The 17,124-nt window shown below is 40.4% G+C and overlaps 1 protein-coding gene across 3 annotated transcripts in view; it reads right to left on the minus strand.

Moving 5' to 3' along the window:
• LOC122539414 (janus kinase and microtubule-interacting protein 1-like) overlaps positions 1-17,124 on the minus strand; it is a 209,214-nt gene that overhangs the window by 107,111 nt on the left and 84,979 nt on the right. For all 3 annotated transcript variants that reach the window (XM_043674230.1, XM_043674229.1, XM_043674231.1), the window contains one exon: positions 15,056-15,115. In XM_043674230.1, coding sequence (XP_043530165.1) covers positions 15,056-15,115 — 60 coding nt within the window. The remainder of the gene's footprint in view (positions 1-15,055; positions 15,116-17,124) is intronic.

Consider the following 17,124-nt stretch of genomic DNA (forward strand, 5'->3'; position numbering starts at 1 on the left):
TGAACCCGGGTCTCTGGCGCTGTGAGGCAGCAGTGCTAACCACTGTGCCACTGTGCCGCCCCAATACCTGACAGAAACAGAGAGACATGCACCCAAAACAATTCCAAATCATAACCATTCTACAAACTTCATATCTGTCATAAATAACATATTTCTAAAAGGCTACTGAGGAATGGAGTCTCTTGAGGTGCAGGTTTACCTATCTGTGAAGGTAAAAGGAAGGAAGAGTGGTTGGCAAAGCCTCTGGGTCCTTGTACTTACCATGTAGAGGCACAGAGTTCAAAGGCAGGGAAGCTACTGTGACTCTTGATGAGTATCTGCATAGCACCAACCAAGAGTATTACATCCAGTTTTGGTCACCACACTTCATGCATTTGTGAAACTCCCTGACAGGGTGTTGAGTAGATTTGCCAGAATGGTTTTGGAGGTGGGGATTTCAGTTAAGAGGTCAGGTTGGAAAGGCTGGTGTTTTTCGCCAGAGGAGATTCAAAAGGAATGTAATAGTGGTGCACATCAGAATGACAGGCTTAGATAAGATAACAAGGAAATACTTTTTTCTATTCGCCGAAGTGCAGAAGCAGGCCATTCAATGCCCCATCCAGGAGAAATGGGACAAGTTACTCAGGAAACCAAGTCAGTTACAAACAAATATGCACCTGGTTTCCAGGCAATGACTTTTGGAAGAAGCTCAAGTACGATTGAAAATTTGATATTGAACTGCTCTTAAGACAAAGTCCAGGAGTTAGCTTTGATTTGATATGATTTATTATTGTCACATGTACCAAGGTACAGTGAAAAGTATTATGTTGCTTGCTATAGAGGCAGATCAAAATACATCACGGTAACAGAACAGAGGGAGGAATAAAGTGCTACAAATGCAGAGAAGTTGCAGATAGAAATCAACATTAGAATTTGAAAGGCCCGTTCAGAAGTCTGATAACAGTGGGAAAAATGCTGGTTAGTAACACTTAAATAACAAACACAAAACCCACAACCATTCATTCTTCCGCCCACCAGATTCTTAATCAGTATTGAATTTGCTTGGTCACGTTCTTAAATTTATATCAGTCTACCTTCAGGATAGGGCATCAGCAACTGCAGTGTCTTTCCTGGAAATACATACAGTTTTTGCATTGAATGGCTGCAGATCCAAGCTCCATCTGAACAAGCTTTGAGTCTTAATTTTAAACCAAGCTACATATGTTAACAGATTATGAACCATGAATTTTGATTTGATTTGTTATTGTCACATGCACCGAGGTACAGTGAAAGGTTTTATTTTGCGGGCAGTACAGGGCAGATCATCCCACTATCATTGCACAGGGATAGGTTCTAATGTTAAACTCTTGAAAGTCATGGTAGTATCTTTGTCATTTGGACAGACTAGCTAGATGTAAACTGCTGGTACAAGCTTCATTGGATGCATTAACAATATTATTTTAAGCCTGGAGCTTCTTACTTACCTTTCTTCACAGCATATTGTTGGTTTGTGTCTATTGAGGATCTGCATACTCTAAAATAAAAGGGCGATTGTCACCAACTACTTGAAAAAATCAATTTGAAGCTTAGCAACAAAAATACAACTATGGCTTTTCCTGAAAATAGGTAAAGTCTGTAAGGACCCTTACCACACAATCATAATGGATCAAAATTATTTGATGTTCAGTCTTAATTATACCCCTTTACACATACTTCCAATTTCTCGCTGCTCTATGCAAAATTAGCTGGTCCCACTTGTACACTGGACAATTACTTGCAGATTGAGTCAGTTCGACATTCAATCAGAATTTCCACCCTCTAGCTATGGAAAACTGTGTGTGTTCCAGAAACTCTGAGCATCACTTGGATCATCCAGGTAGCACAGGCAGCAGACTCACGGCCCCTAACAAAATGGCACTGGTCCCCTGTCAAGACATGGCAATCAACGGTGGACAAATTATTTAAAAATAAATTACGGCGTGTTCCTTTCTGTAAACAGCTTCGATTCATGTCTGCAAAAGGAGCCTAATCAGTTCCTATCAGCTACATATAGAATGTAAGTGGCTGTCCAAATTATGCGCAATTCACAAGCAAGGGCAGGGGTTGTGTGAAGTAGAGTGGAAAGGTCCATGACACAGGTTTGCTCATTGTAATATTAATGGTAACTCACTCATTTTGTGGAGATGACTATTGGATAAACCAGGACTACATGCTGAGATAAAAGCTGTTATTTTAATTATTCATAATGGAAGCTAGTTTAAAAAGAAAGCTTGGATTTATAAAATGTCTTACTACATCTCTTTAATATCTCCAGCCGATTCACACACAAGTTATTACTCTGACCTGCAGTGACTGTTGTCTGACAGTAAACAGAAGACATATGCTCAGGTTATGAAGCAGCACCTCCTGACTTTATAGTGAACATTGCTTAAGGTTAAATAGTCACATGTTACAGAACAACAAAACGTTTTGTCCATTTATTGACAGTACCAGAACAAAGAAATTGGTCGTTTAGTTTTCTTCTCACTGTAACAGCAAGTCATGCACACTTTTAGGACAACAATGCTTGGAGCTGTCAAGTTAAAAATAAGACTACAAAGAAAAATTACCTAAAGCATATTAAAATGGCACTCCAATTAAACTTAAGAAATTTCTGTTTTCAGACAAACTGAATGAAGTTCAACATGAACATCAGAACATAAAGGGACATCATGTTGTAACTGTATAGAATATTGGTGAGGCCACTTTTAGAATACTGCATTCGACACCGGTCTCCCTCCTATAGGAAGGATGTTGTTAAACTTATAGTCATAGAGATGTACAGCATGGAAACAGACCCTTCGGTCCAACCCGTCCATGCCAACCCGGTATCCCAACCCAATCTAGTCCCACCTGCCAGCACCCGACCCATATCCCTCCAAACCCTATACCCATCCAGATGCTTTTTAAATGTTGCAACTGTATCAGCCTCCACCACATCCTCTGACAGCTCATTCCATACATGTACCACCCTCTGTTTGAAAATGTTGCCTCTTAGGTCTCTTTTATATCTTTCCTCTCTCACCCTAAACCTGTGCCCTCTAGTTCTGGACTCCCCGATCCCAGGGAAAAGACTTGGTCTATTTATCCTATCCATGCCCCTCATAATTTTGTAAACCTCTATAAGGTCACTCCTCAGCCTCCGACACTCCAGGGAAAACAGACCCAGCCTGTTCAGCCTCTCCCTATAGCTCAGATCCTCCAACCCTGGCAACATCCTTGTAAATCTTTTCTGAACCCTTTCAAGTTTCACACAACACTCCCTAGGACCTTACCATTAAGTGTATAAGTCCTGCTAAGATTTGCTTTCCCAAAAAACTTGAAAGGGTTCAGAAAAAATTTACAAGGGTGTTGCTGGGACTGGAGGGTTTGAGCTACAGGGAGAGGCTGAAAAGGCTGAATCCATTTTCACTTGAGTGTTGGAGGCTGAGGGGTGGCATTATACAGCTTTATAAAATCATGAGGGGTATAAATAGGGTGAAAAGCTGAGTAATGTTTCTCAGCGTAGGGGATTCCAAAACTAAAGGACATAGGTTTAAGGTGAGAGTGGTAAGATTTAAGATTTTTCACACAGACGGTGGTGCCTATATAGAATGAGCTGCCAGAGGATGTGGTGGCTACAAATATGACATTTGAAGAACATCTGGATGGGTACATGAATAGGAAGAGTTTAGGAGGATATGGGCCAAATGGTAGCAAATAGGACTAGATCAGGTTAGGATATCTGATTGACACGGGTGAGTTGGACTGTAGAGTCTGTTTCCATGCTATATGACTCCATGACTGTTTGAATCATAGTAATATTCAGAACAGAATGAGGCTATTCAGCCTGCCATGATCTGCTGGGCAAAAAACAGCTTTCCAATCCCATGATCCAGCCTTGTAGGTTATGTCGTTCAAAGTGCATATGCAACTTTAGTTTAAATGTCATGAAGGTTTCCACAAACTACTACTCTTTCAGATATACCCACCAGACTCTGGGTGAAAATATTTTCCTCAAATGTAGTTTCAAGCCTTCTTCCAATCACTTCAGGTGTATGGTCTTTCACTCTGGAACTAATGGAAATAGGTCCTCCCTATCCACTTGATCTATGTTCCTCAATTTTATGCATCTCAATTGAATCTGAGGTCCTGTGATGCACAGGGTAGCATCCCTGCATCTGAGATGGAAGCTCCAGGTTTGAGTCCCACCAGCGCTTGATGACCAAGGAAAGTTCATTGATAACACAACCAATCATGCTGTGTGGATCACCCTGAAATTCATTCCAACACACTTCAATGACAGATGCAAAGAGTGGATGAGCTTTCTGGCCAGCTATTTACTTGAAAGAATATTGAAGCCTCTACCATCACTAACCATAGCTCCAGAATACAACATGTGTCTTAAAGTGCATATTGTCGTAGCAAAGTTGGACTCTAAGTGAACTGCAACACAGCATCAATTAAATTTCTTTTTTTCTTTATTCATTTGTAGGAAGTAGGCATCACTGGCTCCCAGCATTTATTGCCCATCCCTAGTTGTCTCTTGAGAAGGTAGAGGTGAGCTGCCTTCTTGAACCACTGCAGTCCACCTGCTGTGGTTTGACCCACAAAACCATTTGGAAGGGAATTCCAGGATTTGGGTCCAGCAACAATGGAAGCGGTTGTGGATTTTGGAAGCTGCTGTCTGAGGATCTTTGGTGAATTTCTGCAGTACATCGTTTAGATAGTACACACTGCTACTAATGAGCATTGGTGGTGGAGGGAGTGGATGCTTGTAGATGTTGTGCCAATCAAGTGCTTTGTCCTGGATGGTGTCAAGCCTCTTGAGTGTTGTTGGCGCTGCACTCATCCAGACAAGTGGGGAGTATTCCATCACACTCCTGACTTGTGTCTTGTAAATGGCGGACAGGCTATGATGAGTCAGGATTGCTCCTCAGTCTATTCTATTTCAAAGTAATTATTGCCAGCCCAACCAATCTTTCTTCATCGTTGAAATTCTTGACAACATCCTCGTTAATCTCCTCTGTTCCATCTCTAATGTAATCACATCCTTGTCACATGGCAAGCAGAATCATACACAATGTTGTGGCTCTGGCTTAAATACAGAGTGACCAGATTTTGAAAAGGAAAAGCCAGAATACTTTGAAATGCCTTAGGGAGATTAGGAGCCAAGATGACTGACATATTGGGTGACCAATAGCATAAGTTGGGGGAGGCCTAATTGATGACAGGTGGTCACATGATGAAAGCTCTCATAATATGCTCAGAGTTGACCAATTATTGAGAGTACGAAACACAGTCTTTGTAATTTTGTTGCTATTAACTGAGACTATATAGATGACTGGAGTTAGGGCAAACCAATTGCTGCTTCACATTTGAATCACTGCGCTGTGAGGGAAACAGTATTCGATCAGATAGTTACAAGATATCTCCAGATGAAGATTTTCACACTGCCAATTGTCATTGTAATGGGAATGAGTGAAAGACGTCATGAATGGCCGAAAAACAAGTAATAGAGATCTGCGACCACAACAAGTGCAGCTTCTGATTAGCATGTACTACTGAACCTCTTCTGATTCCCCCAGAATGAATGTGAGAGGTGAGTCAGAGGGGTGAGACCACAACTTAAAGGGGCTCAGCCTCAGAGTCGAGGGGTGGAGCTACCAAAGAATTGGAAACTGAGGCATCTGGAGAAAACAATCAAGACATCGCAATGGTTACAGAAAAACCTGGATGGTTCCGTTCAACCTAGGATACCGGGACACATTCCATAATTAATGTTTTACACACAACTGCTCTATTCATTTTTTATTGTCTTAGCTACAAAAGGAAATGTTCCATGTGCCTTATTAAACATCATATCTGACACCATATCCTGCTACAATCAGACACCTTTGATTGACCATTCCAAGTTGTCCTTGAGGGGTTGCTTTATATTTCTCAGTATCGTACTGTTTATTGCATAGTCTCTGACCTTGTTTACCCTCCCTAGATGCATTACCTCTCATTTCTCCAGAATGAACTCCATTTGCCATGTTTTCAGTAACTACTGATCTCAGGCTAAACAGTTTTTCTTTTCTCGTCCCTTGAAAACCACCAGCATCCTGGCATCAGGAAACAAACTATTTTTCAGCTTCTCCGACTTGAGGAACAAATCTTCTCAAAATTCGCTATGAGGAAGTGTGTGCTCCTGCCACATCTAGAATTGTATTACTTACTTCAAACCTTTAAGAACAAAAGAGCCTTTCTGCTCTTCTCAATGCAATGATGAATCATAGTGACAATTAGCTATTGACATTTCTAAACAAATTGCAAAGTTGGGCTTCTCTTTATGGAAAAGAAAACTACAAAACAATTGCTCTCTGAGACTTGCCCAACTGTGTCAGTCATTGTCGTATAAAATCCTGTGACCAAACTTGACAGACAGAAGGCCAAAGGCAGAAATAAGAGCCTGTTCAACAATGCAAAACTGCCCATGCATAAATACTATGGCATATTAACTCAACATCCTCAGTTATGATCCCTCCTCGGCAGGAATGGTGAAGTGTTTAAGTAGACCATACTCTCACTCGCCTTGGGAACTCCGTTATTTCTACTCACAAAGTAAATGTAAGGCAGTCAAGCTGCAACAACTGTTTTTCAAAGGCTCATGAATAAATGTAAATGATAGACAGAGACCCTGCTTAACAAAATCCTTAAAATCTCCGATTCTTCTTCCTGAGGAGTCCAATGATTTCCAATGTATCCTGCTTAAGTTTGGGAACTTAACTGATGTTGGTCTCGCTCCTCTCCCTTGTGTTGAGGGTTATCTTGTATCAAAGAGTGGGAGAATATGTAAGAACTGTCTCCTACAAAGATGTGCACTGATTTCTGTCTGTTCAGACAACGAGAGGGAGGTGAAGCAGGAAAGAATCAAGACAGCAGATGGTGAACGGAAAACAAGTATATTGAAAGGGGAAAAGTGGACGGTATAGGTTTCCTGGTAATCAAGAGGATATGCATCATTGTGTAATCTTTTGATTGGAATTTACAATCTGTAGAAAAAGCTGATTTGAACCTTGTTTTTGTTAGGATAGGACAAAGCCTTTCTTTTGTAATGGAACGAGAGAGGTACTCAACATTTTGATATGAATGTTCAGGCATGAATAAAAGTTTAAATGAAGGAACCCGAGTTTCATCTCGTCCAAGGAGGGAATAAAGGGTTAAAATCACCCTTTCAGTATGCAATGTGAACTGAGGAAGCAGCCATGAGGGAGGCTGGGGATTGAGCAGAAGTCCAGAAAGTGAGGGTGCTGGTTGTTATAAATGGAACAAGGAAGTGACAAGTGTGTTTGTAATGAAAGCAAGAAGTAGTTTACTTTTTCTGGATGTGAAGAAGAGGACAGTGAGGGTAGATTTGTTGAGAATGCTGGGAGAATGGGTTAGGAAGAGGAACTGGTACAATTTGTAACAGAGATGGAGAAATTAAAATGACTTTTGCTGCCCGCATGCTCAATCAAGTGGTTCCTGCATTAAATTCAGGTCCTGGCATGATTATCTAACTCCAGACCTGGGCACCATTAATCTCAGGGGCACTCCACGGAACTTTCCTTTATTTGAGGACTTTTTAAAATAGCTGTATGTAGACAGAAATGTTTGATGGTAACTGAATTAATAAAGAATATTAGCCAGTCCTAATTCAATCCAAAGATAAAATCTTGTCCATAATTCCTTACCATACTGGGAGCATTTCCACCTAACAGTCAGAAGGTTTAGATTAGATTCCCTACAGAATGGAAACAGGCTATTTGGTCAACACATCCACGCCCACCCTCTGAACAGTAACCCACCCAGACCCATTCCTCTACCCTATAATTACCCCTTTTCGAATGCAACTAACACTATGGACAATTTACCATGGCCAAGTCACCTGACTTGCACATCTTTGCACTGTGGGAGGAAACTGGAGCACCCGGAGGAAACCCACACAGACACGGGGAGAATGTGCAAACTCCACACAAACAGTCACCTGAGTCAGGAACCGAACCTGAGTCCCTGGCGCTGTGAGGCAGTGGTGCTAAACACTGAGCCACCGTCCTGCCCAAGGTGGGAGCATTGAATCCGCTGTAGACAAGTTGGAGATCGCAGCTCCAATTATCAATTCTGTGTGGACATTCAGTATATGTACTCACTTCTATAGGATGAAGATAGTCCTCACTCATCGTGCAAACTGTGGGAGTCCATACACCATCCCCAAGCATGTAGCACTATTCACCTCATTATCTTGAAAGAACAATCATCTGACAGCCTTAATACCGTGCACATGAAGAGTGTGAAAATAAAAGAAATAAAGTTTCTTTTAATAGACACTCACAAGGGCATCTTTACTGCAAGCATTGCATTTCCTTCCAATATAATGTGAGGGCTAACACTCCTTTCTAATATAAGACTCCATTCACATTAACCTTAAATATTTACTCATGCCCTAATGAACAGTCACTGCAAGGAAATTCATAATACAAATGGAGCCTGATACAGTATGTCTGCAAATATTCATTTTTTATCATCAACATATCAAACTTTCAATCCTTAAAACAAAGTGAATCATGCAGCTGAATGCAGAGTGAGGGAGATGTATCTTAAAGCCCAGCCCAGGAGTGGAATTCAAGTGCATTGAGATGAAATGAGTTTCTACGATTAATAACACTGAAGACATTCTAGTGCAGTTTATAATGCCTGCAAACTCATTAGTAGTTGTAGCAACAGCAAGAACAATCAGCCTATTCCTGACAGGTTTCATTATATTCAAAGCTGACAGATGGCTCTGTAATTTATCATTGATCAAGCAAGCTTTAAGAGACAGTAACACAATCACAGATTTAATACCATTTTCAATATTTTATGTGGGCAACACTGTGCTATAGTGGTTAGCACTGCCAGGGACCCAGGTTCGATTCCACTTTTGGGTGGTCATTTGTGTGGAGTTTGCACAGTCTCCTTGTGTCTACGTGGGTTTTCTCCGGGTGCTCCGGTTTCCTCCCACAGTCCACAGGTTAGGTGGATTAGCCATGCTGAATTGACCCGTAGTGTCCAGGGATGTGCAGGCTAGGTGGATTAGTCATGATTATTGCAAAGTTACGGGATAGGGTTGGATGCTCATTGAAGCATTGACGCAGACTGAAAGAACAAAGAACAATACAGCACAGGAACAGGCCTTTCGGCTCTCCAAGCCTGCGCTGACACATGTTGCCCTTCCATACTAAAACTGTCTTCAATTACAGGATCGTATCCCTCTATTCCCTCCCTATTCATGTATTTCTCCAGGCTGAATGGCCTCTTCTGCACTGTAGGAATTCTATGTCGAAAAGTGTGGCACTGGAAAAGCACAGCAGGCCAGGGAGCATCCGAGAAGCAGGAGAGTTCATGTTTCAGGCATAAGCCCTTCATCAGTCCTAGTCCCTGTAGGAATTAGATATCAAATCTGGAAAGGTGTCTTGGGCAGTTGGACAAAACAGATGAGAGTGGATCGGTTCCCTGTTAAACGCAACATCTATTATAGTTACTTTCATTGTCTATAATATTTTAAATGTTTATATGTGTAATATATTAGTACGTATTGTGTATTTTTGCTTCAAAAGAAAAGAAACCTGTTAAAGCCAACATGAAACAGAATAACAAATAAATCTAATTGAAACAGAAGACCCTCAGAACACCAACTGTTGTGTTTGATGAAGAGCAGCTCAGGAATTGAAGAATGGACTCACTGATCTTTATGGTTCAATGATACTTCAGAATAGGATTCACAGAATCACAGAATTGTTATGGAGCAGAGGCCATTCAGCCAAATATGCCAACCCCAATTCTAGTACCAATCTCCTGCCTTTTCCCTGCATCCCTACACACTATTTCTATCCAAATGATCATCCAATGCTCTCTCGAATGTCTCAACTGAACCTGCCTCCACCAGATTTCCAGGCAGTGCATTCTATGCTCCAACTACTTGCTGTGCGAGAAAATCTTTACTCGCATCACCTTTACTACATTTGCACAATACTTTAAATCAATGCCTTCTTTTTATATTTTTTCTTATTGGAATGGTAACAGGTTCTCCCTATCTACTCTGTCCATGGAGAAGTGTGGAAAAAGAAAAAAGTCAGGGAAACACAGTTCAATAGCACGAGGTTATTGAACAGGATTTGAAACATTATTTTCTTTCACTTCCTTTTGATTCTTTGATGTAGACACAAGGTTGTTCACACACTGACATTCAGTCTTTCATTCACTGGTTTCACTCACTGTCAAAGTCTTATTCCTTCTCCAACAGGAAATTTGCAGAAAAAGGTGAGAGAAACCCAACTGGCTGTTAATGGAGACCTACTGGTACATTCACACAAGAGAGACAAGAAGAGATTTTTAATGCTTCTCCTAACAGGTTATTATATATTTAATATGTTAGTCCACAGTCCAAAAACAAACATAATAAAATATTTGTTTTTTACACATCTCCACCCTTAAAAGAGATGAATTCCAATTCAATAATGCATTTCCTTACAAGATAGGTGACACACAGGCAACAAAATGTAAAACACACATCCATTTCCCTTCACTCACTCCTTATACAAGTTTCATAGAAAGCCTCTGCCATTGTTTAAATTCTTAATTTGTGTTTTATATATTAAATATATATATATATAATAATCCAAAGTCTATAACTATAATTATTTGGAAATCTTAACTAAAGTATTTGTAATGGATCCCAAACTCCAAATTAATGAAAGTATGAAATTCTTCAACCAGGATACAGGGTGTTCTTGTCTAGTTACTCCTGTATAAGCAACTGCAACTATGTGTTTGTGATCGAACGCTGTGCATATTATCTTAATCCGTTATCTTGGATATATAATGTCTAGAAAGCTACTATTACGCTATCTTACGGTTTACTTCAAAATGAACTACACAAAACAGGCTAGTCTGGTTAACTGAAAATTACTTTCAGCCATTTTGTGCAGCTTCCAGCTAAGAGCAGCTGCAACAATCTGTTTCACCATTTTAAATTGGGACAAGGAAACTTCAAACATATTATCTTTTCTAGCAATATAAACAAGCTTCACATTGAATGGTGGTATCAATAGACCCCATCTGAACAGCCTCATATTTTGAGTTTTAATCTTTTCAATGAACACAAGCATCAGTATAGATTATTCTTTTCCCTGCTAATATGTCAGATATAGATTTGAAAGTTCTGAAGACCTTGTAATACTCCCAAAGTTTTCTTTTCCGTGGCACAGTACCTCCTCTGATATTGGTTTAATTCCTTGGAAAAGTACTCCACTGACTTCTCTATTCCCATTTAATCATCTCACTATAAAACTGCACCAGACACCAAGTTGCTCGCATCAAGGGCCATTGTAAAAGGTTCGGTAAACTCAGGCAAAAGTTTTGTCACTTCTGTCACAAAGTGGAAAAAATCAGTTCAGTTATTAGGTCTGCCTTTAGCTTCTCAAAGATGACTTGGAAACCCGCTGGCCATTTGTCTGTTTCTTTAATAAATTTATCAAAGAAACGACTATCATGCTGCAGTTAGACACAAATTTCCTGTAAAATTCAAAGATGCCTAAAAATCTAATGATTTGTTATTCAGTTTCAGGAACAGGGACTTTTATTAGAGCCTTCAGTTTCAGTGTTCTTAGCCACACTTGCCCTTGTCCTATGATATGCCCTAGGTAGGTTAACCTTGTTTTTCTGAATTCACTAAATTAGCTAAATGAAATTAAACAAGTCCTCAAATTGCTTTATATGTTCTTCCCACTGTCCGCACTCTAAATTCCGAACCATAGCTTGTAACTGTCCTCGTATTCCCATATTGTCTAGACAAATTGTACGAGGTTCACTTTATGAACTGTCTACCTCTCCTATCTCACTCTTACTGTCTCTGTCATCCGCCACTACTCTTGCCATCTGACATACTTGCTCTTTCTTATCCTCCTCCCTATGATGATTTTGCTTCAACAAGTTAGAATTATAGAATCCCTACAGTGTGGAAGCAGGTTATTCAGCACATCAAGTCCCAACTGACCCACAAAAGAACATCCCACCCAGATGCACCCCATCCCAGTGTCTTAGCATTTTCTAAGGCCAATCCACCTAGCCTACACATCTTGGGACTGTGGGAGGAAACAGGAGCACCTGAAGGAAACCCATGCAGACACAAGAAGAAGGTGCAGACTGCAAATAGTCATCTGAGAGTGGAATCAAACCTGGGTCCCTGGCATTGTGAGGCAGAAGTGATAACCACTGAGCCACCTGCCACCCCTGTTGAAACTGAAGTGACATAACTTATTCTTCTACTATAATCAGGAGTGTCTGTCAGAGAAGTCATTTTACTAATCCTCCTAACTACCTTTATATGGACAACTGAATTTTACTTTGAGATTCACCCTACAAAGGCAATAATATCAAGACTTTCTCTCTTGTGTGAAATACTATAGACATAGCATGTTCCTTTACCCATTCTGTCATAGTGAAATTTTAAAATTATCTTGTGCTACTTTACATACTCCTGTGAGTCTTTCTCGAAAACATGGTCATGTAATCCTCCATTGAGGATTCTTTACTTTCTCGTTGCAGTACTTGCCTCAACGTAAGCAAAATAAAAGTATCCATTTTATCTTGCCCAGTCTCACCAATTACCCATGAATCCCAGAGCATTCAACTGTCTTGGGCAGCACAGTGGTTAGCACTCCTGCCTCACAGCACCAGAGACCTGGGTTCAATTCCCGCCTCAGGAGACTCCCTGTGTGGAGTTTGCATATTCTCCCCGTGTCTGCGTGGGTTTGCTCTGGTTTCCTCCCACAATCCAAAAATGTGCAGGTTAGGTGAATTGGCCAGGCTAAACTGCCTGTAGTGTTAGGTGAAGGGGTAAATCTAGCGGAATGGGTCTGGGTGGGTTGCGCTTCGGCGGGTCGGTGTGGACTTGTTGGGCCGAAGGGCCTGTTTCCACACTGTAAGTAATCTAAAAATACAGCTTTTTAAATATAAAACCCCTTAACTTCTTTAGAAAGTAACCAACTATTCCTTAATGGTAAATTGGTGTGCAATATATTTAACACACCCATCACTCCCAGCAGAAAGTTGCAGACATGGAGATCTGAGAATTTGTGAATGCCCCCATGATATGTTTTCTGTTTCAGCACTCACCAGGAAACAGCTTGGAGATATATAACACTGCAGAGGAAACGCCGTGTATCCCATATAGGCCCACTGCAAAACAGAAGGTGAAGGGAAAACCATTCCCCGAAACACTACACAAGAAATCTGTATAACTAAAAGGGAACTTGTCTTGTTCAGTCTCAGCAAGACAATAGCTCTCATATTTTTTCAAAGACAAACTCGAGTTTTTTTGAAAGCTCAATGGAGATTAAGAACTTCCTGCTGTAACACAGAACCCTGACGCAAGGAATAGAGGCCATTCTGATATCAAACTGCAGCCTGATTGTGCCTAACCATTACTCTTATCCCAACCTGTTAGATTTGTTAAAAATTATGATGAGGTTACAGGAATCTGTACAGAAACACTGCACATCAAATACAATTGTGACGCATTTGAACCATTCCAGTATTTATCCACTTATACCAACAGGATTGAACTAAAACATGTAATTATATTCAACGCAAAGGTAGAGTCTTATTTACAGTAATACAAATCATCTGGTTAGGAGCAGTTAGTTCTGACAATTCAAACTGAACAGATTAATGCTAACATCACAGGGTTTGATCCTGTACCTAATCTCTTCCATATTAAAAAGCTATGGTATTTTATCTCGGGTTGGTGAATAATCACCAAATACCTGCTCTTGGGAAGTCAAGAAAATGACAGATCAGGTTCTGAGAAGTGTTGCTGAATGAAGAGACCTTGGGAGTGCAGGTTCATAGTTCCTTGGAAGTGGAGCCCCAGGATGATAGGATAGTGAAGAAGACGTTTGGTATCTTTGCCTTTATTGAGCAGTGCATTGAGTATAAGAGTTAGAGGAGAAAGTGAGGTCTGCAGATGCTGGAGATCAGAGCTGAAAATGTGTTGCTGGATAAGCGCAGCAGGTCAGGCAGCATCCAGGGAACAGGAGAATCGACGTTTCGGGCATAAGCCTGAAGAAGGACTTATGCTCGAAACGTCGATTCTCCTGTTCCCTGGATACTGCCTGACCTGCTGTGCTTTTCCAGCAACACATTTTCAGTATAAGAATTAGAGGGTCATGTTGTGGCTATACAGGACATTGGTTAGGCTACTTTTGGAATATTGCATTCACTTCTGGTGTCCCTGCTGTAGGAAGGATATTGTGAAAAGATGTTGCCAGGGTTGGAGGACTTGAGCTGTAGGGAGAGGCTGAATAGGCTGGGGCTGTTTTCCTTGGAACACGAGGCTGAGGGCTGACATTATAGAAGTTTATAAAATCATGAGGGGCATGGATTGGGTGAATACCCAAGGCCTTTTCCCCAGGGTAGTGGAGTCAAAATCTAGAAGGCATAGGTTTAAGGTGAGAGATTTACAAGGGACCTAAGGGGCAATGTTTTCATGCAGAGAGTTGTGCCTGTATGAAATGAGCTGCCCGAGGAAGTGGTGGAGGCGGTACAATTACAACATCTAAAAGGCATCTGGATGGGTATATGAATAGGAAGGGTTTAGAAGCATATGGGCTAAAGCCTGGCAAATGGGACTAGATTAATTTAAGATATCTGGTCGGCATGGATGAGTTGGACTGAAGGGTTTGTTTTCATCCTGTATATCTCTATGACTCTATCAATCATTTCTTCATCGCCAAATACAATTTTCATTTGGTTACAATACATTAAGTAGTCCAGCATTCTTTTAAACCAAACTCTATTAAGTTATTGACCGAAAAGTCTTCTCTCTAAATAATGTGCAGTAATACAGACAGAAATTTTGAAACAATTTTAAACCTAAGCAAATATCTTAAATCAATCAGCAACTGCACTCACTCGTCACTTGAGGAATAATTAGCAGGCACTTCAATTTCCCACAAATTGTAACTCCATGAATAATATATACTTGTCACTTTACCTTGTGAGGTTTTGTGCTTCTTCTTTTCTGTTTCTTAGAACGTAATAATCTCTCCCTCTCCTGCAGCGAGCAAGGAATAGTGAGTTACAAAATCCAACTTTTACATGACTGACTCAATCAACCAAAAATACAATAATAAATATCAGTAATAATCTATCAGGGTAAGTCAATCTCATCATATTTCAAGCATGAGACATTAATAAAATAGATATTGGTTTGTAATTCACATTTTTCATTCTATAACATCTATGATGTCTTAGGACAATTATACTCTTGAGTACACACTTATCTTTTAGTGCTGATGTTTTACTGTACTCTGAACTGTAAGTTCAATCTACACTTGGAATAGAAATATCTAACTTTATGTTTTACATTAAAGATTATCGACCAGTTTCACTCTCCCCACAGATATTTCCTGACCTGCTGAATGTTTTCAGCATTTTCTGATTTTATTTCATTTGCTATCATGCTTAGACTTGTTGAGTTATCCTATCATTAGTCATATGCCAATCGCTTTCCCCAGAAAACTTCAAAATATGTGTTTTTTCAAATGAAAATACCAAAATGCCCCAAGTGAACAAGACAATAGCAGTAGTTTTACGATGCTGTAACTTTAAGAGGTTGTTTTGTCCTGGTTTATTTTATGAGAGAGACTGAACGAGAGGTGCTGAGCTGGCTGGGTAAGACCAGTTGAGTAAAGGCTCCTGAGAGGTCTTGGGTTTTGTTTAACAGCCCAAATGGGTGTAGCCAGCGCTGACAGATCAGGATTTCTGGGTTTCAGTTTTTCACTGGTATCTGAAGCTATTGATGTCTCAACAGAGTTGGAAGCTTCAGTAAATGTCACCTGGCTGCTACTCTCTCTGAATTTTCATTAGATGTTGTTTTCTCCTGGATTGGAGAACTGCATGTGAGAATCTATGTCTGAATCTTCCTTTTTTTTGCCAAGGGGTGTGTTTATGGGAGGTTCCTATATTGGAACAGTTAATTAGTAATAGTTTCCTTATCTATTATTCTGTTAAGTTTCCAACAGAGTTAAGTTATTCTAAATTCCTTTTTCTTTTGTTGTATTTTAACTACAGCAATTAAGTAAATTGTGTTTTGCTTAACATTGTGCAGTTTGATAAGTCACATTGCATCTGAAACAGGCACTTCAGGTTTGCTTTAAAAATAAGGAAAAAGTTAGGGTCTAGGCTACCTTCTTAAAATATTTTGAGGGGATCTGATCTAGTCCAAGTTTTTGACAGAACTTAAACACATTACTAATAAACACATTAAAGACTGAACATAATATTTCCTGCAAAACATGGAAATGATTTAATTTTATTCTGTATAAGCCTGACTAAAGGTATGGAATCTGTTTTGTGGTGGAACAAAAATCGAGACTTTGCTTCATTTGAATTTGTCTTTCAGACTGAATTTACATCGCAGAAACTCAGCTGAATGGTACAGCTTTTTGGTAAGTACCACTTTCACTGAGTTTTTTTTAAAAGGCCTGGTGAAATTTCTCACCATGTCTTACTAAACGTGCCTCATTGACCACCTACAGTACCTCTATGATGTACTTCTCATTCAATTTCAGCCCCTTCGTACCATATGCTTTTCCTAGAACAACCTGCCACTACTGCGATATTCTTGAACGGACCAGCAAGTCTGGCATGGCCTTGCCTTTAGAAGACAGCTCTGCACCCACACAAGCACTATCAGTCTGCTTCCTCATATTTGCCCAGGACGTGGTAGACAAGGGAAATTAAATGTCTGCTTTGTGGGCAGGCACCCGGAGGTCCTGTTGAGGGGGTGCTCCATAGGTGGAACTTCCTCTTTCCTCAGGACCAGCAGAGGAGTTAACGACCCCATATCATGTCAGCCTGGTCCAAGCTTGCTATCCGGGGCAGGGCAGGAGAGATAAACAGCACCGGAGGAAGAAAGCCAATTCCTTCTCTGCTCCATGAGCATAGGCGGGATCATTTTCTCTCTTATACCTCACACTCACTCCAGCTCCCCTACTGCAACCCAGTTCCCTGCAAGGTTCAAGCTCGATCACGATTGCCTGCAATATCTTCCTCACACAC

The sequence above is a fragment of the Chiloscyllium plagiosum genome, chromosome 32 (genome assembly GCF_004010195.1).
Source record: "Chiloscyllium plagiosum isolate BGI_BamShark_2017 chromosome 32, ASM401019v2, whole genome shotgun sequence".
Classification (NCBI taxonomy): domain Eukaryota; kingdom Metazoa; phylum Chordata; class Chondrichthyes; order Orectolobiformes; family Hemiscylliidae; genus Chiloscyllium; species Chiloscyllium plagiosum.